Raw genomic sequence first — 23,892 nt, 5'->3', positions numbered from 1 at the left:
TGTGATGTGGTGCTAAGATAAGATATAAGATAAACAGGAATGAATAACTATGTTTTCAAAATACACGTCACGTTTATAAAACGAGCTCCTGTGCAGCCGGTGTTTACACATTACGAACTTTATCCTGCTGGGTGGCGCTGTTGGAGCAGCTTAACACGTTGGTGCCCAGTCTGCCTCCAGCAGAGAGAAGTGCGTGGTTGGATGTGAGCGCCACCGACCTGACTCTACTTCCAGATCGAAGATGGCGGTCTCGGTGTTCAGCGGCGTGCGGCTCCTCTCTATCGGGGACGCCAATGGAGACATCCAGCGGCACTCGGAGCAGCAGCCCCTGCGGTTAGAAGTCAAAATCACACAGGATGCTGCCCTCATCAATCTCTCCAATGGTAAGTTGACCTTTTTATGCAGCTGCTCCTCGGATGGTCGGCCTGGCTTGACTACCAGTGCTAATGCTATGCAGTGCTAACGCTTATACAGCTAATGTGGCCATACGCAGGGCTAGCTACCGAGAAGCTAACACATCTTGAGAAACTACGTCGCCTCCCCCTGTTTGTCACGAGGGAGCCCTTAAAACTCCTTTTTACCGTCCGGTGGACTCTTGAGGCTTGTTAACTTCACGCCCTCGGCTCCTACACGCGTTGACGGCTTCGTGGACCTCGACAAAAACACACCGTATACCGTAGCTTAGTTAGACCCAGCAGTCAGCGGGACAGCGAAGTATGAGGTTAGGTAGTTTAACGCTAGTCAAACAATGCCACTAGCCTACCTTCATCAATGATGCGCCAGCGTTAACGTGCTTCAGACTCACTCGCAGCTAACGTGTCTTTTCTTCAACGTCTAAAACATCTAAAACATTCCCATACTCCGAGTGGTCTTGAATGTGAACTTATTGTGTTTGGGACCCCTAGAGACTCCGGTGATATTACGTTGCTGTTTAGCTTGTGAATTAGCTTCTCTGAATTGTTGTGGAGCCCCGAGCAGAGGGCATCGCTCTTGACCCGCCGCTCTGCGCTGCGGTCCATGCGGACACCGCCGCTGGCTGTACCCCTAAATTTAGCCACCATCCCGGTCCGCTATAGAGCCGTAAACATAAACCTTCAAAGCGTTTGAATTTTGGGGGGAATCATTGTGTGTTATTAGGTGGCTTAGCGTGGCGAGACCGGGCCATCATTATGTATGCATTCATCTTTGTTCTCATTGGAACAATAGCCCGGGTCCCCGCCGCTTTCTTCCCCACTGTGGGGACGCAGCTTCAGAGCAGCTCCGCTCTCCGCAGCTTTTCTTCTGCGGGGCGTCCCGCTAAAAAGAGCCCGCCGCGCTGCTGCCTTCTGCTGGGCTGCTCCACTCCAAGGAAAGCACAAGGAATTCATTGTGGACCAGAGAGCGACTCTTCATCAAGTCTTAGTGTGTTACGCTGAGTGAATCGCCCCCCCCACTCCTTCCAGCAAAAGACAGTTTAATTTCTCCCGGTGGGAATTTAGTCCCACGAAAAATAACCGAATAAAGTAACGGAAAGGGATTGTAGAATATGAGGATGTAGATGCAGTGGAAAGTAGCCACCAGGTCTGCACATGTCGTTTCCCAATAGGAAATGAATGAGAATCGTGTTTTAAATCAAAGAGTCTATTTCTCTGCTACCAAAATATGGTCTTGATATGATAATGAAATGTATTTTTGTACTGATTGTTAAATATGTATAAATGAAAAGAATTCAATGTCATTGCTATATCAAAGTCTCACATGTGTCAAATGTGAGTGTGTAAAGTTATTGTCCGGAAAGCTTATTAATGTTAATCTTATAATTTAACTTGATGAGGGGTCATCATTTCTGGTGAATGTGATGTTGGTGCATCAGCAGTGAGGGTCTTCACCACAGGTGTGCAAACGCTTTTCGAATGATTATCAAAAGCTTGCTGTGAAAAGCAGCTTTTACTGCATTAGCAGTTTTAAAAAAAGTAAATTCAGTTTAAATCTTGTATAATTTGTGGTGTTTAAAGGACAAATATGATTGAGTTTGGAAATAAAATGATGTCACATTGTTTTAAGTCCACTTTAAATCACATCAGCAGTTAAATTTGTCTGTTATGGAGAAAGTAGTTAATAAATTGCTAACAGATTATTGCTTGCTGTTGAGGCTTTAGAGGCTGATGGTTGCAGTGGCTGTTAACGCAGTAAACAGGACAATCCCAAGATTAAACTAATTGGTCTGGCATGGAGGTGAATGCCTTAAATGCGTTGCCGCACACCACCCGAGTATAGACCAGTCACTGCAAGCACAGACACAGTAGGTCTTTAAACTCCACAATGCAGCCTTTCTCATGATCAAAGGTGGTGATGAATGCTGGTAGTGTAGAAGTGATGGACACAAAATGCCTAAAGTGCCTAAAATGAAATTAATCATGAAATTCACATCATGTGTCTTGGTTTTGAAACTGAGATTAAAACAGCGACGAACTTCCACAATTTTTTGTTGCAGTTCTAGAAGAAGTAACTGTGACATTATTATCTCAGAGCCACAGATACATACATACATACATATAACACATTTATCACATTGTGGACATACTGTTGGACTGTTCATGAAGTGAAATTAAACATGTAAAAAGGATCATTATAAAATCTGGCTTCAGTTCACTACCTAACCACCTGTATCTTTTAAAATTTTAAACTCAAAAGGGTTTCTCTCTCTCTCACTCTCATACTAATCTGCTGCTGTAAATTATGATATTGTCCTGTCACTTTTGGCTGGCTGATATTGGTTCATGCTTTTGATTTGTTTTCAGACTTTTTAGTTTGGTCCAAATCATAATACCAGCTGTAAAATGCGTCTTGGACCATAGTGTGGACCAGATAACCAAAATTTGGTCTGATAATCGTCAAGCGACTTAAACAAGAGAGGAAAAGGAATTACAAATGATCCCTGGTAGCACCCACAAAGAGAAGGAGATGAGATGTGTAATTTTAGTTTTGTCCTGGCACCAAGTAAAGGCTCAACATGGAAATATGCGTAAGAATGCTGAAATATAAATGTTTTTTATGACAGAGAGATAGATGTTAGAAGAGAAGACAGAAGAACAGTGCCACCTAAAAGTCAAGAAAGTATTGCAGAAGTACATCAAAGTGTGGGAATATAGGGAGATGCATCCCATGTAGGCAATGACCACAGGACTTTAGTATGTTGGGCAGAGTTCTCTAGTGCGCTTCTATAAGTGCGACATAAAATGAAAATGGACCGGATCAAATGTATACAAACAAAACAACGCCCTATGCCCTTTGACAAATATTAAATTGTTTTAGTAATAGTTTATTTATTGATTTTTTTTTTTTTTTTGTTCTAAACAGTTGTGGCCATTTTTGTTGTGTGGTAACTAGCGGGGTAGTGGAAGGTGTTTGAACTGGAGCTACAATGAGTGTAAAATAAACCAAACCCTCAGCAATATCAGCTTGTCTGCTAAAATGGTCGCCAGCTTGGGAAACAGATTCTTCGCTGTCTTCTGTGAACACACCACCACCACCACCACCAGTGGAAAAAGTACTCATAAAAGTTTCCTGTGGGTGGCCCCTGAGCAGTCCTGCAGGCACTACACAAAATGAATTCTGGTTGTTGCTGGTGTTTCTGTGGCAATAAGGCCTCAAATTAGAAAAGGAATTAAAAAAGGAAAAGTAATTCAGTGGTGAACTTTCCCCTTAACTCCTGCCACTAAGTTGCCCTGAATCAACTGTTCATACTGAAATGTGGTCTCACCCCGTTAACTCATGTCTTGCCACTTTCTAAACAGTATAAATGGTTAAGAAGAGAGTTGAGGTGCGTGGCTGACTTCTTTGCAGCACTACTCTTTATCTTTAAGTAGGCAAGCTGCAAGACCAGGATGTTTTTCCAGCTTGGAGATGTGTATGCATTGGGGCTCCTTTAATACACTTATTGCAGTTGTACAATGGAGTTACAGAGGGACATGTCTTCTCTTACAGGTTCTGCTGGAGGTATCTTCTGTTTCCTCACTGTCGCCTAATGCTTTCTCATGTGGGGTTGTTGGGTTTTTCAGTATAATTCTGTATACAGTTATGTTTTGTAAGGCTTTAAACCCTGAACAGTGCCTTGAGCTGACATCTGTTGTGATTTGGCGCTACACAAATAACATTTTATTGAATCTTTAGCAGAACACAGACACAAGCTCCACAGAGTTTCACTTACCGTTATACAGAATCAATGTTCATTAGAGGTGCCAGCCATTCTTGTCATTTTGACCAATAAATGTGGTGCTGGTGTGTGCTACAATAAGAAGATACCTCATATTGTAATCATTTTTGTGAACAAACTGCACTTTGACACCTGAAGAAAGTGGAATAACAAGAGGGTGGTTGCAGCTGGTTCTATGCTGAAGTATTTTAACCCAGTGTTCCTGCTGGACTATGTAGACATGGAAATCCATGCAAATGTATATGTAAATCCTGAGACAGGGCAAACACCTACTGTTTTTGTCACCAATATGCATTAAATAATCCCATCTAAATATATACAGGATACTTTAAAAAGAAAAATGTGTGATGGTTGAATACTGATTTCTGATAGTTCCACCAGAAAAGCACCAGGGCCAGATAGGAGAATCTGTGGATACTTCTCTACTCTGTGTGTAAGCAGTGCAGGGAAATAAAGAGGCTTAGGCTGCATTGTACTAAGTCACACACACTCACACGGGCGGCCAGGGTTGTTTTAAATCTGAAATCTTAAATGTTAGGGTAAATGTGTGAGTAACTGCGACAACACATTGTCCTTGGATTTTATTCAAAAAAAGCTCAGATATCTGCAGTGTTTTTTTTTTTTTTAAACTCCATCATTTGGTAATAATTTTGAATAATTCACAAAACCAACAAAGTCGACTGTTGGTGTTAAGTGTCATCTCCAGGAAACCCTAATTCAATTTAGCCATTAATAAAAAAACAAAAACAAAAGTGACATAGGGCACACAGTTATTTGGAAATTTGCACTGGCAGCATCAAGTATATCTCAAGTTGTCCTAACACTTTCCATTCCCTCACTTTCTTTCTAGGAGAGGAGGCGAGTATGTTCAAGTGTTCCGTTACCAGGGAGACGGAGTGCAGCCGTGTGGGGAAGCAGTCGTTCATCATCACACTGGGTTGCAACAGCGTCCTGCTACAGTTTTCCTCCCCTGCAGGTACACAGAAACCGCCCCAAAACAATTAGACCACAAGACAAACCACACAATGTATGAGTTGGACAACTCTGTCTCCTCAAATATCTTTATTTTTAAGTGAAAAGTGCAGCTGAATATGCCTCTACAAGTTTGGAAGTAACTTCCTATGTAACCAAATATATAATAGAAAAGCTGAAAAATAACGTGATTTTTGAAATATGATATGAGTACACTAAACGTGTGTTCTTTGCTAGTGCTCACTTTTTAACACACCACTCCAGGACCAAATTGACTTTGCTTTCTGTCTCTTTATAAGCTGTGAGTCAGTGTGCCAGAGCTTGTTATGTAAGCAGTGAGCATGTGTTTCCCACACACTACAGCTTCATGGAGTGTAGAGCAGGTTTAATGTGTCTTCCCTCACCCTCAGATACAGATACCTTTTTAGCTCCCAGTCAATGAATGGACGAGTTTCCAATTGTCCAGTCACAGCTTATTAACTGTAACTAGCCACGTCTGCCAAGCTAGTTTTCCACATGTTGGTGTACAGGAGCCTAGTGTATAGCTGGTGTTAGGTAGTGCACAGAGTGTAAGAATGCTTAGTCTCCTTACAGCTAGGGTGTAAGTTGTCACCACCCCACAAGCTTAGCTGGCATAGCTGCCTGAAAATGCATCACTGAAGGTAAAAATGGAAGAACCAACGGCTCTAGGATACAAAATAAGTCTGCTACGTTGTTGTATTTAATTGCTAGATGTGGATCATCCTCAGCACAAAAACTCATTCAACAAACTGTAAGGAAAACAAAGACTATCAGTTATTACATTGCAAAAAGAGGTGGTGACAATTAAAGAGGTTTAGAGAGATGATTTTGAATGACTTGAATACTTCAGACAGAGTCACTGAAGAGTCCTGTGTTTAAAATGAGTCCCCTGAATAAGTCTGCAAAAGAAGGCAATTCTGCACAAAGGTAACATTAACTTAATCAGTTACTTGGTGGTGATGAGTGAAACATAGACAAATGACAAAGAATTTGTTGTGATAAATGTGCCACTGTTGTCAGTTGAAATTGCCTGGGTGAGAAAAGACAGCTCGACAGACAAGACGTCATAAACTAAGCGAGGCCAGCCTCATCAAATGGTGTAGATTCCATCTTGTTGTTTATAATTACATTTGAATTGCATTGTCAATTAGCAATTATTCATTTAAAAAAAAAACACTATGCAAAAGTAACTTAACGTTGTGAGTGGCATTCTGAATAAATTTGGGAGGAAATAAAATAACTATTCTGACTCCCCAGTACTGATAGACTTATTCAATTCAATTCAATTCAATTTTATTTGTATAGCGCCAATTTACAACAGAAGTTATCTCAAGGCACTTTACAGTGTAAGGTTTAAGACCTTACAGAAAATATTTATACAAAAAATTATAGAGAAAACCAAACAGTCCCATTTGAGCAAGCTTATTCTAGTTTACATTATTATGACTTGTAAATGTTTCTGTTTGCATGTCTGTGTTCTGTTTCAGATTTTCAGTCCTTTTATAATCTCCTGAAGAACTGCCGTGGGCATGGTGGTGAGCACTCAGTCTTCAGTGACAGAACAGAGGAGTCCTCTGCTGTACAGTACTTCCAGGTGAGAGGAAGACAATATATGATGTTGAAATGATGACAAATAACTCATAGGAGTCCTGTCTGCTTTTGTTCATTTTTGAAAAAGTGCGACTTACTTTCGTAATTAAATGGCATAAAGATGTGCTCTGTAAATTACGTGTCCTGTGTTATCTTTTGTGGAAATAAGTAGTAGCCTAGAAGAAGTAGTTTAGATTTTGGTCTCAGAAGATATCGCCGGCTTGTACAAACTGGCATGTGGTGTTTCTGTGCCTGAATAGGCAGAGAACTCATTTGCATATAGCATAACAATCAAGGTCATTTCCAACTGTATTTACATAGAGCAGGAACGTTATTATTGTGTCGTTGGCTGTCTGTAATCCAGCTAATGTGTCCTGTTTTTTTTTTTTTTTACTAATGTAGAGTTTTCTTCTTTTTATTGATAACAATTATTAAGAGCAAATTAGTAAATCACTTATTTCTTTGCATCTGTTCTTGCTGATTAACTTGTACAAAATTTAACACAAATGAACAAATTACCTAAGTTTGTATTCATATTTGTTGTTGTCTCTGCAGTTTTATGGCTACCTCTCCCAGCAACAGAACATGATGCAGGATTATGTTCGGACAGGGACTTACCAGCGAGCTATTCTCCAAAACCACACTGACTTCAAGGACAAGGTACCTGTATATTATGTGGATGTCTCATTTAGTGAAGGCTATTGCAGTGGTATTCTTAAATTAACTATGAGAGAAGTGTTAAAAGCGTAAAGCTGTGGTTGCTGAATGGTTAGTTTTCTAATGTATGATTATTGTGTAATGCATCATGCTGAATCTGAGCACACATCTGTGACTTGGTCAGTCAAGTCAACGGTTTTAGTGGACTCCAATCATAATACCTAGCTACAGTATCTGAAGTATTTACTAGTTTGCAGAAATAACAATCAATTTTGTTTTGACCAAACCTCTGACTTTTTCTACATGGTGCTGCATTATTTTAATCCGGTTAAATTAAAAAAAATTTTGTATAGCACCAAATTACAATAGAAGTAATCTAAACACAAAATACCCATATCCAGAACTTTAAGATAAGATAGAGATTGACCATTAAGTGCTTTATACACTGCCCATCCAAAAAAAGGTTACCACCTTGATTTAACTAAGCAATTAGGTAAAAGCCTCCCACTGGATAATTAGTGCATGAATAATTGTAATTTCCCATCAAGCCTGCAATATAGACACCTTTACAGTTTTTCCGTTTTTACTAGTTTAGCTGGAGGCAAAATAATCTCCTGAACACATTGGCTAGCACTAACTAGGTTTTGTTAGCTTTTATCTTAATAATAGCTAAATAGAATGAATTTATCTGATTATGTAAGGTTACTGCCTGAAAGTTATCAGTAGCTAGGATCAGATTTGCCAACCCAGTAGGTGGGGAGGACTTCCAGAGTTACCACAGAAATTTCCAGCTTATCACATTTAACTACAGTGGTCTTGAATCCTTTGATCCGGCAACCAGCAACACAACCAGACAACATTTTTAAAATGAGTGGGAAGTGATGTAGAGTGATGTGCCTTAAGTCTGCTTCCCGCTGACACCATGATTGTAATCACAAATAAAAGGGTCTCTAACCAGTGACTTTCCCATTACTGATTAGTGACAAACAACACCCCTTGTCTTACTGAATTTGATTATATCAATGGTGATATAATATCTGTCAGTCATGCCTTCGAACATTATGAAAGCTTTGCTCAGTGTTTGTTTGGAAATGCATGCTTAGTAGTTGTGGTGATGTCACTTTTTTTTTTTTGTTACCTTTTTTCCAGGTGGTACTGGATGTCGGTTGTGGCTCGGGTATCCTCTCTTTCTTTGCAGCTCAAGCTGGAGCCAGGAAGGTCTACGCTGTAGAGGCCAGCACCATGGCACAGCATGCTGAGGTCCACACACACTTACATTAATGATAAGATCCGTGACCTGACACTGATTTGTTTTGAAGCTCTTGATTTTTACCAATAAAAGGCAGGATTTCCAGCCCTAGTAGCACTATACTCTTCCCCACAGGTACTGGTAAACAGTAACCGTTTAGCAGAGCGTGTGGTTGTCATTCCGGGGAAGGTGGAGGAGGTGACGCTGCCAGAGCAGGTTGACATCATCATCTCAGAGCCAATGGGCTACATGTTGTTCAACGAGCGCATGCTGGAGAGCTACCTGCATGCCAAGAAGTTTCTCAAACCCAATGGTGAGGAAGTTCAAGGCATTTCCAAGGCTAAAAAATCGGAAATGTCAAATATTAAAATGAGTGGTAGGCAGCTGAAGGCCATGGGGACAGTAGCAGAGAAAATAACCACTGTGCTCCATACAACTGTCTACAGTTGATTTTAGATATGTCCTTAAATAAAGAAAAAAAAAAATGTGTATGTATAGTGGTGTTTGAACGTTTGTGAACCTTTTAGAATTTTCTCTCTGTCTACATAAATATGACCTATAACATGATCTGATTTCCCAAACTAGCAAAAGAAAATGCTATTAAATCCTACCAAACATTATACTTATTCCTTTCTCTATTGTGGGGAATTATCAGTTTTCAATATTTGTATATGGCAGCAATATGTGAAGTTGCAGCAAGAACTTGAATGGAATATTTCCGATGACAGTAATAAACTTATTTATACAAAGAGAAAATTTAAAAGCAATCACAAACTTTTAAGCACCATTGTATACACAAACATACAAATAAATCTGTGGTCCTTGTTGTTTCAGACATCTATGCAACATTAGAACATCTAGATCTTATTCTGTGCTGACACTGTATAAGTATTATTGACTAATCTCGGTCTTGTCTGTTTGTTTCAGGTAAAATGTTTCCCACCATTGGTGATGTCCATCTGGCCCCTTTCACAGATGAGCAACTCTACATGGAACAGTTCACCAAAGCCAATTTCTGGTGAGAAGAGAAACTTTTTATCAACTTTGTAAAATGTTGGTTGGTTCTTCATTGGTTTTCCACTGCATTTTACAACCTGAAACATTTAGTGTATACATTATGAAAAGAACAACAGAGAGGGACCAACTTTAACTAAAATGGAGGCAGTATATAGAAACACTGAAGAATGTATTTTGCAGCAGTGACTAATATGAACAGATTAGTTCTTAAGTGTCAATAACAAGTTTTGAAAGAGAAAACGTCACATTATTTTTTCCTTAGAATAAGAAGTACAAGTGAAGGTGCTCTAAACTAGTCATATGAGTTGTGAACTTATGATTAATCAAGCTGATTCTACACATGGGCCGATGTCTGCAGTCATGCTGGCCAATTATGTTATGTTATGTCAAGATATTCAAGATTCAAAAAGCTTTATTTATCCCAGAGGGAAATTATTTTGCCTTGTTACAGTTGTTCTCAACACAGAAAGAAAGGGAACCACAACCAGAAAATATCCACACCAACATTAATACAGAATAACATCAATACAGAAAACTAAAAAAAAGAAAAGAAAAAATGTGTGCAGAGTGGAATGACAGATATAAAAGAAGAAATTTTCAGTTCCCCCTTGTAATCTTGTAAAGATATACTGTGGGCAGTTAGTTGAGTAGTCCATGATCCACGAAATTACCTGCATGTTTTTTAATTTCTCTCCCAGCAGTGCAGGCCGGATGGTGTAGAATGCACTGGAGAAATCAAAAAACATGATCCTCACCAGGCCCCCAGGCTTGTCCAAGTGGGTGTAGGTGTGATTGAGCCAGATGTATGATGGCATCAACTACTCAAAGATGGGGTTGATGGGCAAACTGGAGGGGGTCAAGTGAGGGTTTTACCAAAGGTCGGAGGGACTGCAGGCTCAGCCTCTCAAAAGCCTTCATAATATGTGAGGTCAGAGGCACTGGTCTATAGCCATTGGGAACTCTGGGACATGGCGTCTTATTCACAGGAGCTAGGCACAAATTTTTCCACCCAAGAGGAACTCTCTCCAGATGCAGGCTAACATTGAAGATATGTTGGAGAACACCATATAGCTGGGGAGCACGGACTTTCAGGACCCTTGGGCTGACTCCATCTTGCCCTGCATCCTTTGAGGGGTGAAACCTGTTCTGCTCTCTCCTCATCTGATATGCTGAGATTATTTGGGTGGTGGCTGAGTTGTGTGGGGCAGGGACTAAAGAGCATGTAGTGAACTGCAGGGGGTTCTGAGGCTCAGCTTAGAATCTATTTAAAAATATTTTTAAATTTGTTGACCCGGTTCACATTCCCCTCAGTCGCCTGCCTGCTGGACTTGTAGCCAGTGATGGGCCTTATGCCCCTCCACACCTCCCTGGTGTTGTTATGCTGAAGGCCGTGTTCCAGTTTCCTCCTGTGAGACTCCCTGATCCTGACAGACAGCAGTCTCTGGACCCTGCTTGTTGCTTTCCTGTCCTCAGACCTGAATGCCTTCTTTTTGTCATTCGGGATGGTTTTAATGTCTTGAGTGATCCAGGGCTTGTTTTTGGGAAAGCAGCAAATGGATTTAGTAGGGTACGTGGGTGTCTACACAGAAATTAATCAGTGATGCAGTATGTCAGTCCATCAACGTCCTCACCATGAGACTCACAGAGAGTCTTCCAATCTGTATCTTCAAAGCAATCAACAAAGCAACTCTCCATCAGATCAGAGTCCATCAGCCAGCAGTTCAGTGTCAGGGCTACAGACATGCTCTTTCACAGTTTCATGACCAGGATAACACCAGCTGTTGTTAATGAGAACAAAAAGGCCCCCTCCTCTCCTCTTACGGCTCCTGTCCCAGCGCACGGTGCTAAAACCGTCTATTTTAACGCTGGAGTCTGGAGTACAGTCATGCAACCATGTCTCTGAAACATATCAGACTGCACACACCTTCCTCACCAGAGCTGTCAGTTTGTCTGTCTCCTGTCTTTATTTTCTCCTCAATGTTTTCTGCCTTCCTTGTTGTCCTCCGTCTGATCTCCTCTGGGATGTTTAAAGGCACAGACATACTTGGATTTTTTTTACGTCAACCGTCCTTAGTAAGATCAGCTGGTCCAGGGTACAAACAAAGGAGCTGGCTCCATGGTGATGGAGCTGCGGCTGCGCTCTTTCGGAAGAGTGAAAGTAGGAATCCAAAGGTAAAAACGGAGATAAAAACTCTCTTAAACAACATGATTTAAGAGGGTATAACCTCTAGTTACCTAACTACACAAAAATAATATAAATAAGAAAATAAAATACAGAAAAGACGTCACAAGGAAGAAAACAACTGTAACTGGCAGTAGCACGGCTGGTGCCTACATGGCAACACACATCCTTCAACATTCAGAAGTTGTTGTTTGGGGGGAAAAAACAAACATCAGTAGGGGCTTCTGTGTAGAGATTTGCCTTCAGCATGTGAAGGGTGTAGAGGGAAGTCGAGAATCCATTCGTAGGTGTCAGTATCAGTGTTTTGCATCCTCAGCTCCTTGTTGTTGTCTGATATGTTGAAGCTGAAGAGAATCCTGAAATACATTAGTATTTTGTGTAGATTATGTTGTAGAATTTTGATCTCCTTTTAAAAATCTTTTGCAAATGTATTAAAAATCATAAACTGAAATATCTTATTCACAAAATTATCGGCAAAATCTGAATTTTGCTTGAGCCTCAAGTACAGTTGCAAAGTAATAGAACTTATGGAAAAAGCCACTTGATGTTGACAAAGCAAATATAAAGTGAAGGCAGAAGTTTTCCTTCTTTATACTTGTCTTTACATGTATGCTTGTCTTTGGTTGACTGACTGGTTTTGTAACATAACAGGCAGTTAGAGGTGTGTTGATGTGTACCGGTTTTACTGCGAACCATGGTCAAATGTTCTGAGTCGAACCCTAGAGAGTTATTGCTTTTATTACTATCACTGCTGTTTTCATATAGTACATTATACACAGCATGGTGTTCCTACCTTTAACAGTTTGAAGTGCAAGTTATATGAGCACTGCTCTTAAGTTCTCCCTTTTTCCCCCTCACATCAAGTTACATCCCAACAGCCACCTCTGTCACAGTGCACTGGGCACTAATAGATGGTTATAAGTCTGAGTGGTTTAAATTCAGTGATTGGTCTTTTTTTTGCTAGTTTTCCTTCTTGTTTCACCTTTTGTTATCTTTGTGAGTTGTCATTGTGTACATATTGCACTTCATCCATAATTTAAACTTCTGTAAGTTCTAACACAGTTATACACATAATTAGCTACACACTGATTCCTGTATGAGTTTTTGAACACGTGAAGAGAAATAACGAAAATCACGCTTGTGTGTGGTGCCCATTTTAGACAAGAGACCATCTCCTCTACATTGGAGAAACCAAGCAGCCTCCATAAAGGAGAAATGACCAGAAGGACCATCATGTACACATTCTGGACAGAAACCATAGATGGTTTGAGAGAGGCCTAGGTCTCAGACACAGCACGTCTCCAATTCATCATACTGCACTTGCACCCATTCCCAGAAAGGCCAGGACCACGTTACACGTCCAGCAGGGAGGCAAAAATTATTGACTAGTCTCACATTTTCTGTGGCCCTTACATCCTAACAACTGGAGGATACATTTGTCGAATTTCACCAGTTTTCAGCAGACTGAAGACGCTCCTTGGTTGAGTAATGAAACATTTCAATCCAACTAGAATAAATTCCAGTTGCCATGACCTAACTTCATGATAACCTCGTGGATGACTGAGAATCTACACAAAACTTTTTCATCTATGATTCGTGCTGCTCCTTCACATCTGTACTGCCTTCCACTTTGTATAGCTAGGCTAGGTGTACCTTTATAAATGTGAAAGGTCCCAATTCTTCCTGTCAATGCCAATAGCTGTCTATAGTCACAAGGTGGCAGTGTTCCCTCAGTACTTTACAAGGAAAGAAATATTTGATTTAAATGGATCCACAGGCTTTTCTTGACAGCCTTGTATAATGCCCAGTCGTAATGACAGTAGTGATCCTGTGATGGTGAAATATTATTTTTTAGACAATGTGATCTAAACATTTTCTTTCCTCTGAAGGTGAACTGCTCCGAACAAAATACTCAAGATATTAGTGTAAAACCAGCACAGATGTTATGGTTCCCAGTTCTATAACTGGAAAAATAAGTTCTACCTATAAAGCCTATCATATGTGTTTGAATATAAATTCCGTGTCAAAGCATTGTAGTCGTGTGTAGTTTTTGAAAAATAAGTAAGTGGAAATGTAACATTTATGTATTAATCACTCTTTGTTGTAATTCTTTACATCAAACATTTAGTCAAAATGAGGCTGGTTTGTTTGTGATTGTGTCAGTAACATAGAAATGTTGTTTCTCGTGTGCAGTCCTCACATCTCTTCTCCGTTTGGCGTTTTTTTTTTTTTTTTTAAGTATGAATTTTTTTTTGTTGCACAGGTACCAGCCCTCCTTCCACGGTGTAGATCTCTCTGCTTTGCGAGGGGCAGCAGTGGATGAATATTTCCGGCAGCCAATTGTGGTATGTTATCTATCTCACACACACACACACAGAGGTTTTCACTTGTTAATGAAATGTCTGTACACAACAGATGTTCAAGAAACTCTGAACTTGGTATTGTTTTCTCCATAATTGACATGATGTCATTTTTAGACTCTCTGTAGGTGACAAATGCAGTTTTATCATAGTGCGAGGTTATTGTTGTCAGTCTAATATTCATTACAGTTGCCATGCACGTGTGATAATCAGTGCTCCTCTGGTTGGGGGACAGTGTTCGTTTTGAGAAACTGGATCTGCTGTGATGATGTAGCCTTGTATGATAAGTTCAGATTTCCCTCTACAGGACACTTTTGATATCCGTATCCTGATGGCCAAATCAGTCAAACACACAGTCAACTTCCTGGAGGCCAAAGAAGATGATCTTTACAGGTGTGTGGGTGTGGGTGAGAAGTTTATAAACTAAATGCGTTACACTCAGTGTAAGTGTAACACATTTTCCTGTACCTTTTACAGAATAGAGATTCCCTTCAAGTTCCACATGATGCATTCAGGTCTTGTACACGGCCTGGCTTTCTGGTTTGACGTGGCATTTATGGGATCAGTGTAAGTCAGCCATGTGCATACAGTGCCTCCATTTGAAGTGTTGAATGATTAGAAATATCTTTAATTAGTCCCACACATTTGTCTTGTCCTCACAACACCCCTTCTTTGTGTCCTCTCTGCAGAATGACCGTATGGCTGTCCACAGCACCCACAGAGCCTCTCACTCACTGGTACCAGGTGCGCTGCCTGTTGCAGTCTCCCCTCTTCACCAAGGCAGGGGATACACTGTCTGGCACTGCAATGCTGGTGGCCAACAGGAGGTATGAGGCCGTTTCTGCTGAACATAATGTAAACTAATTGCTTTCTTTAAGTCAGAGACAGTATCTGTTTCAGAGATGAAACTTAGTAAAGTTACTTCAAGAAAACTAAAACAAAATAGAACATGTTGACTAGGTAAGTAATCAAAGTAACAGAGATGGTTAAAAAATAATGGGCACAAAGGAAGCAAACTGAATTTATGCAGAAAGACAAAGAGAAAGCTAAATAAAGCATTTATGCAAAGCTGTAGTTTAAAAATGAATTTGCTACAGGCAGCAGTTGCAGCTGTGGTACTGATACATAGTGACTTTACCTCCACAGACTTTGAAATCAGTCAAATCTACGTAAACTTTAAGGTAAAAGTACATTTTAAAAAGTCATTAATAGATATAATATATTATAGAGTCACTTTGTTCTCTTGGTTTCATTCCACCAGAGCAGCTTGATGTCTAATTAAATGCTTGTGAGACACAAAACCTACCAGCATTCTATTTATGGAGCTCAGAGTCCAAAATGATTGTAATAATTCCCAACATCTTATTTAACTTCATAAGTGGCGGAGGGGGTCACAGGCAGCAGACTAGACCACACCAGAGAGGTCTGTGTAAATTAAACTATGTGGCAATCTTTTGAGATTATAGAACTATTATAAGTTAGTAAAGACATAGCATGATAAAAAGAAGTAGATCTTTAATCTGACTTATTATTGTTTAACCTACAATGTCAATGAAGATTACAATAATATTCAATGAATGGTACATAACACAGGCAGTGCTTTTTCACAGGGGGAACCAGATAGTAATAATTGTCAAAAGCACAATTGTCAAAACATCTACAAACTACATCAGTCTTAAGAAGTAGTTATAATACCAATTTCCTCAGAGATCATCAAAAATTGGCAATAAGCCAAATCAAGAGGAAAAATAAAAAATATAAAATAGGGTATTATTATACAAAACAATCTAGCATAAGCACCAGAATGTTGCAAAACTAGATGCAGTGTTTATAGTCGTTGAGGCTGCTTAATTTGTGCTCCATCGCCTTAAGTAAGCAAAATGGTACTGGGCAAGGGATGACTTAACTGCTCCACATAACTCATGATGATTGTAAATTTGAAGTGAATACCACTGGCAGGAAAACACTATTTAGGAAGTGGAATTACAATAGATGTTTTTCCAAAGCTTTGGTACTGTCTGTATCAAAGAGCTGAAAAAGGTGTTGACAGGCATGTGTGTATAAGTTCCTCAGCAAACATTCTCAAGATGAAGGACGACATCACATCTGTTCCTGTTGTTCTATTAATATGCATAGATCTAAACGTTAGTAAAACACCGCCTAGAGGTGTTCATTTCAAACCACAGATAAAAATCATTCAGTTCATTTCCTTGTGCAATCTCATTTTGCACAGACGTGGGCGTTGGCTAGGAATTTAAATGAGTAATTTCTCTAGTTGCGTCCTACATTTTCTTTGTATTACATGTTCATAGATTTGAGTGGCTGGTCCAAATCTCCCTAGTAACTCTTTGGGTATATCACTCAACAAGTTTAGGTGATGGTAATACACCATAAATAATATCAGCCATAAAAAAGTATTAGATCCAGTCTTCTCTACACATACAGTATATGTACAGCCTACAATCCAAACTTCTGTGTAGTGGCAGGTGTATCAAACTATGACAATGACACACAATGACAGTGCAGCAAAAACTCTCTCCCTCCTACCAATATCTGTTTCTCACTTTTCTGCTGTATGTGCTCTCTTGAGGCATTTTAGTGGTCACTCTCTTGTAATGTGCTTCTAATGTTTTTTTTTTTTTTTTGAGAGAGAGAGAGAGAGAGATGATGTGCTAATTACTGTACTGAAGAGGTGCTACTAGATGGATTTAGTAACTATTAGAAACTGCAGACTTGCAGTTTTCCTCTGTTTGGAGTCATTTCTGACTAGCAGTAATTCTGAAAATTATATTTTATCATATCATCTAACTTTGACCTAGAAAGCAAATAAACATATTTCCCAAAACATCTCACTACTTGAAGTCCTTGAGGCACCCCACTGTATCAGTGAGTCAGCCTTTTGCTGATGACGCTACAGACTCTCATAACTAAATAATCAATAAATATTTAGTCAATATTGTCAACAAATATTAGTTACACTATACAATAGTGGATCAATATAGTGTTACAATATAATAACATGCAAATTTTATTTGATTTGTATTGTAATTAAAATCTGGTCTCACTCTCACTAGACAAAGCTACGACATCAGTATTGTTGCCCAAGTGGACCAGACCGGATCAAAGTCCAGCAACCTCCTGGACTTGAAGAACCCATTTTTCAGGTGAGTTTGTCTCTTGTCCTCACTAAACCCACACGTATATGGATGTTACTTTATTAAGGCTTGAGATGGGGAATCACTGACTGCCTCTCTAACGTCAAACACATGCTTATGTATTTGTAGGTACACAGGCACCACCCCCAACCCCCCTCCTGGCTCACACTACACTTCCCCATCTGAGAATATGTGGAACACAGGGGCGGCCTACAGCATGAGTCAGGGGATGGCCGTATCAGGTGAAGACACACATGAACACTGGTAGATGAAAAATGTCCTCCATGAGTTTACCCAAGTGGTACTCCGCCTTATGTTGTCCATCAGTTTCCTGAATGTTATGGACATTTAAGAGACCCGAAATAGGACAAAATCTGCCTGTGAAGTAATAGTAAGAACTGATCTTCCTCAAGTTCTTACTTGTAAGAAGGGATTCCCATACACTAGTCTAGCCTAGAAAGGCTTGTATACAGGTCCTAACATTTCAAAGCTTTTACTTTGGTAGGACTACTTGTGAATAATTGTTAAACATTTTGCCATCCTTGATCTGCTGGCACTTTAGAATGTTTTATTACAATTATAACACGTTTTTTAACAAATGTATTGTTTATTTACTTTATTTAGCTGAACTCATTCATGCTGTCTGTTAACTGGAAGCAGCATAAAGCTTTGAATGTAGACATGAACAAAATGCTAAACACACAGTGGCTCTGTCAGTGTGTTCACCTGCTAAATATTACTGAAACAGATGCAAAACAAACTGCTTGCTCCTACTATTTGAAGCTGTGGTTCTAAAACTGAAACTACACTAACTGCTGTTTATCTTGTTGCTCAATGGGTTATTTATAGGTATATATGGGTAATTTGCTCGAAGCTGTGCCCTTAGTGGTTAATGGAGCACATTGGAGTGCACATGTGGCATTCCAGGAGCATACCTTAAAACATCTAGCATTATAATTTATCCTGCTGTGGCTCATATTATAATGTTTACATAAACTTCTGTAGCTAACCCAATTACATTAGTGATTCTTATGTATATGAGTAATGAATTGCAGATTCAGAAACTGGAAAAATGGTGTCCCTCTGAAGTTCTGAGTCAAAATCTGAGTTGGATTGACACCATCGAGCACATTAGTAGACCAAGTCACATGAATAGAATTGACACATTATGTATACACCTTAGGAAATAAGCAAAATCCAACAACACCAAGTCTGGTAAATCGGAAAGTGAATGCCAACTCGTGTGCTGTGAATACTCGGAACTGTTACCTGTAGTCACACTTGGGCTCACATTACAGAGACTTTGTACTATGGGGCTCCCAGGATAAAGTCTGGGTAATCTCTGAGATGAATAACTCAGACGTTTGCATTCTCACATGCACCTCACTCAGGTAAAGTCTGGAGAATTTCAGGGTTCCAGTGCATGTTTGAAAGCACCTTTCTAAATACGGGACAATGTGTTTACTCGCATCGCAATAGAACTTACTGATAATGAAGTTGTTGTTTTTTTTTTTTTTTTTTGGTTTACAATGAAGGCCAACCTTTTTCTTTTTAAGGGCTTTCTGGATTCTGGATTTCTTCTTCCAGCTCTAGTTTACAAATCTCTGCCTCTGACTAGTGGGCTTGGGCTTTATCCTGAGCCTCCTTTGGCTTGTTCTTTCACCCATGAGAAAGTAAGATGCTAAGAAGGGCAGTTGAAGCTATTTCCAATATTGTGTGGTGTTCCAACTGTGGGCCGTTCCCCCATCGTAAGCAGTGCAGGCTTCAGCTAATCATCTGCAGGTCTATCAGAAAATGAAGAGCTTGCAGAGCCAGGCGAAGTAAGCTGTTAGAAGCAATTCAATTCAGTTTTATTTGTATAGTGCCAAATCACAACAGAAGTCATCTCGGGGCACTTTACAGTGTAAGGTTTTCTCTAAATGCAGACTTATTATTTCCCTCCCTCTTATCTGAAATGCTACTGTTGACCTGGAGATGGCTGTGGTGTCAGCAGACATCAAGCTTAGAGCAACAATATATAATGACAAAATTAATGACGACATTCTGCATCTTTGTCTTTGTAGCTAATGTTGACTACCACGTTTCCTGTCCTGTTTCCCTACCTCCAGGGATGCCCTCAGCTTATGACCTCAGCACAGTCATTGGCAGTGGCCCGGCAGTTTCTCACAACAACCTCATCCCCCTGGGTATGAATCACACTCCCTCCGACTTCATTACATGTCACACATCATAAAGTACCATACATAAATAAAAACAACCCAAAAATGCTCTTGTTTTAGTCTCCAGTGAGCTCTGTGGTACTGTATGACAAATCACAAGACTGAAACAACTTGCTTTGTGTAACTAAGTATAAGTGTTTATAATAACACACAAAGTATTTTAGTCTTGTCGCCTGCTTCTCGCAACTGACATGCTCAGTTCAATGCCCTGACCCAAAATGCAGATGACTACACTTTGTACTGTACCTAAATGCCTTATGTGTAGTCACAAGCAGAGCTTGCACTGCTGCCTTTGCTGTGCTACTGTGCTGTTATTATGCTATCTGTGTAGACACGGCTTGTTTTTTTGTTTTTTTTACAGTTTTTGTTTTTTGTTTGGAAAAGCAGAGCACTGAGTAGTTTAAAAAACAATAAACATGTATTATTGACATATAACTGACATTTTCACATTCCCTTTATTATGTCCTAACACTTTTACACACAAAAACAAAAATAGATGGTGGTTGTGTTGAATGTCATTAACTCATTCCTTTCTCATTGTTCACAGTGAACACAGGAATTGTAAACCACACCCACTCCAGGATGGGCTCCATCATGAGCACAGGAATCGTCCAGGGTATGTCCACCTGTACAGACAGGAACAATGAGCAGCTTTAAATATACTTGTACGTCTTACACAGATTTACTTACATTTTCACCATGTAAACATCTTCACCAGTGAATGTAACTGTTTGTCCTTCCTTGCAGGAGCCACAACGGGCCAATCTGGCCCCAGCAGCAGCGGTACTTACTATCCCGTCACCAACCAGTTCACCATGGGGGGTGCTGCCATCTCCATGGCCTCACCTATGGTCATCCCTAGTAACACCATGCATTATGGCAGCTAAGATAAAGACCTCGCTAAGACCTCTTCAGGCTTCCCACCCCCGCATGACAGATTCCCAGCCCCTCCCAGTGGAGATCCCACCCCTAATTGACCCACCGACCACAGCCAAAACCAATATACCAAAACCAGTGTTGTGCTGGCACTTCCTTCCCCTTACGCATCATTGTCCCTCTAAACTATTTAGTTCATCACTATATGAACCATCAGACACTTGTATCCGTCCAGACTCTGTCTTGCTAAAAGCTGAAACCACTGTTTCTTTTTCTCCCTCTTGGATTCATAGGGACTGTGAAATGTGCACAGCTGTGATGCACAGCAGTTATTTACCCCTTCCTGGGTTTCCACCCTCCTCTTATCTCAGTCCCTCCACTCCCTTTTTTTATGTGTCATGATGACCTGAAAGTGTTGCCCAAATCCTTCCTTTCCTAAGAATCTACTTGTTGCCAGATACCAGCGTCAGTCCTTTCCCACAATTCCTTTACACTTCTATACTGGACTTTTGCTGAAAGATTTTCATTTGTATAGTAGGACCCTACTATCATCATCATCAACTGTCACTTGTGAACTACCATCTTAGCTTTTCATATCAGATCAAGGCCTTGCCATATTTCTCTCAAGAGACTAATTCATACCAGACAAATGGTTCTTATAAACCACAAAACATGTTTTCCCTGCTTCTTCCACGTGTAGTGTTTAGTCAGAGGCCAATATATCGCAAAACTGACAAGTATGTGGAAAATATGCTTTTTTGTGTCTTGGACAAACTAGCTAATGTAAGTTCTGCTTATTACAAATTCTGGGAGAACGGCACCTTCCATGCTGAGTAATGACAAACATAGACACCATAATCATCTCCTGGTATACCTGTTCATCTGTGTGCTGTAGATTGTTGATTGCCAGGAATGCATACACTACACTGATTGGAAATGGACCCCATGCTAACATGCTAGTGTCCATTACATTAAGTGATGGTAAACCTCATGGCAAACTACAAAATGGGCTGCTAGGTAAAGGAAGAGATCTGATATTTACTCTATTTTTAAAGCCCAAGTAATGGACTGACATTGTAGCAAAAGAACAAACTAAATGCAACATAAGATGTTTGTAGAATGAGTTGGCAAACATTTACTTATGTATACAGATCTGGCACACGTGGAGCGTATTCAGACCAGAAATATCTAAGTCCATTACGAACACTCCTTTTAGCACAGTTTTTCAAACTGCTCCTGAGGAAAATACCTAGATCCTATAACTTTCTAACTAGCACAGTATGGTTCCCAGTAAACAATGAGCTACATGTAGTTATAAAATACCATCAAGTGATTTTTTTTTTTCTTCAATTCCTGTCAGTGATAAAATGTTGATTCATGCAGCTTTTAGTAAACTTGGACATCTTACACAGATGGGTTATTTGGTTAGCGTAGCTACAAAAGAAACTTGCTATTAAAACTTTTGAAAACTCCAAAGCTTTATATCTTACCACTTCACCCAGCATCTGAAAAACCCTGCCCTCACACATGCAGACAGATGTTTAAGCTTGGACATTGTCTAAATCACAAGTTTTCCAACTATCCTTGGCCTCTTCACCTCTAATTACCTGGATCAAGTCTGTTCAGCCAATCAGAAGTTAGAGGACACCATCGTAGATGAGGGTAGTGCGGTGGAAGGGACTTGGTAGCTTGCAATTTCTTATTGACTAAACACCGCTAATTCAGGAGATCAGCAGTGGGTAGGGCAAGGATAGTTGGAATAGAAGCAGATGCGTTGCCCATTTCTGGTCCCAAGAGAACAACATGAGATTGTTTTTGATATCAACTGCAACCAGTTAAGACAGCTTTTTGACAGAGCAATCCTAACTTTTTGTCCTGCCAATAACCACACTGGACCTTCACATGATCAGCAAATATCTGTGAAAAGCAGGTGCACTTGTTGGATATTGTATTTACGAAGGTTCCAAAAATCAGCCGTCAGTGGATGACCTCACAAGCCCTCAATTTCCAGCCTACAGATGCCTTTAGTATTAGCCAATTTACTAGCAACCTGTGGATGATATTGTTGTTTTTGATGCAGAGCATGGAAGGTGACCAATGGGACAGTCTCCCAAAAACGTTCTACAACAAATAGTCATGTAAACCTGCAACAAGCCTTCTGCTGCTCCCATCACCCACAGGCTACTTGGGTTTTTAGCTGAGAGGACACTGCAGCAGCTGCTCCTCAGCCAGTCATTTGTTGAGACAGATTGCTCTGGCTTAGTCGGAGGAAGAAGATTTGAAGAACAAATGCATAAGGACCAACAACCCAGGGAGCAGTAAGCCTTGATGCTGGAATAAGTAAAGCTGTGCTGGTTTGGCAGCACCCTGGTTTACATCCTTACTTCTCATCTCAAGCTCTTTTGAGACTGTCACAAAGACTTAATTGTCAAGGCATGGGAAACTGACCCAGTCCACCCACCTCCCTTGCCTGTTCACCATCTATAACCTCCAACATATCATGCCCCAACACACCTGCCTCCCTTATCCCATTTTAGCAGTCAAGGAGAGACTGACACATGTATGCATTGCTTCCAGTGTCAAAACTGTTGGACTTGGTTTATTTGGAATTCATGAATTAGTGAGTTTTAAGAGCTGAGAAAGTGTCTCTTTGTAGGATTAACCTTTTTTTTTTGTTTGTTTTTGTGTTTTTTGTTTTGTTGTTTTTTGTTTTTTTCCATCACAATTTAAAAAATGAGAGCAAATTAAATGCAGTGGTGATGTTCCAAAACCATTCTGGAATCTGGTGTTGTAGTACTTTAATTTGTTCCATGTAGTTTGTAAAATAGAACGTGGACACTCCAGATGTTTATCATGTGATGGGTAGCATGTAGCCATCATGTCCACTCTGTAATTGCTCTGTGTAGTTAATAGGGCATCCACTTTGCAACATTGAAAAGTGTAACGGGAAGACTGTATGTCATGTTGTCATTTCTGTGTGACCATTAAGTAATAACAACTTTGCCCCTGCCTAAGATGAGCTGTTCTGCTCTAGACATAGCCAGAGAAGGTCTGTCCTTACATACAGAGCATGGATTTCTGTAGCAGGTGCACTTCTTGAGTCCTTAGTTTTACTTTTCATGGTTATAGCGTAAACTATCACTTTAGTTTAGTTACAAAGGGCTTATTTAAAAAGTCTGATATTTGATCAGAGTAACATTGATCATCATTGAACTACACTGGTAAGAACAGTAAGTAAACAGTTTTCATGTCCTGGTTTTCTGCATAAATTGGTCATAAAATGTGATCTGGACTTCACCAAAGTTACAAATATCAGCAAACACAATATTTCTCAGCTGATAAACATTAAGATAGATAGATAGATTAGATAGATGGATAGTTCTGTAATGCTTTTTTAAA

At 40.0% G+C, this 23,892-nt stretch overlaps 1 protein-coding gene across 3 annotated transcripts; it reads left to right on the top strand.

Moving 5' to 3' along the window:
* Window positions 1-184: 184 nt before the first annotated feature.
* On the top strand, window positions 185-23,279 carry carm1 (coactivator-associated arginine methyltransferase 1). Of its 3 annotated transcripts, none has more exons than XM_026351057.1 (16): window positions 185-383; window positions 5,046-5,171; window positions 6,676-6,782; window positions 7,334-7,438; window positions 8,585-8,695; window positions 8,820-8,997; window positions 9,612-9,702; window positions 14,147-14,228; window positions 14,551-14,636; window positions 14,721-14,810; window positions 14,933-15,070; window positions 17,318-17,407; window positions 17,528-17,640; window positions 19,462-19,584; window positions 20,165-20,282; window positions 20,365-20,495. In XM_026351057.1, the coding sequence occupies exons 1-15, from the start codon at window positions 242-244 to the stop codon at window positions 20,272-20,274; spliced, it is 1,692 nt and encodes a 563-aa protein (XP_026206842.1). In that variant the 5' UTR covers window positions 185-241; the 3' UTR covers window positions 20,275-20,282; window positions 20,365-20,495. The 3 variants fall into 3 exon arrangements, with proteins under 3 accessions (XP_026206842.1, XP_026206824.1, XP_026206834.1); XM_026351039.1 differs by having other exon boundaries at window positions 186-383; window positions 20,165-20,233; window positions 20,365-23,279; XM_026351049.1 differs by having other exon boundaries at window positions 187-383; window positions 19,507-19,584; window positions 20,165-20,233; window positions 20,365-23,279.
* The last annotated feature ends 613 nt before the right edge of the window (window positions 23,280-23,892 follow it).

The sequence above is a fragment of the Anabas testudineus genome, chromosome 8, assembly GCF_900324465.2.
Source record: "Anabas testudineus chromosome 8, fAnaTes1.2, whole genome shotgun sequence".
NCBI lineage: Eukaryota > Metazoa > Chordata > Actinopteri > Anabantiformes > Anabantidae > Anabas > Anabas testudineus.
The sequence above is the reverse complement of the archived record's forward strand: the minus strand, read 5'-3'. Positions and strand labels throughout refer to the sequence as shown.

Excerpts from the sequence above, each read along its gene's own strand:
- carm1 (XM_026351039.1), top strand. The coding sequence starts at position 242 with ATGGCGGTCTCGGTGTTCAGCGGCGTGCGGCTCCTCTCTATCGGGGAC. Across the intron at positions 8,998-9,611 it reads GAAGTTTCTCAAACCCAATG|GTAAAATGTTTCCCACCATT; the intron begins GTGAGGAAGTTC and ends TGTTTGTTTCAG. Across the intron at positions 17,641-19,461 it reads TCAGGGGATGGCCGTATCAG|CTAATGTTGACTACCACGTT; the intron begins GTGAAGACACAC and ends TTGTCTTTGTAG.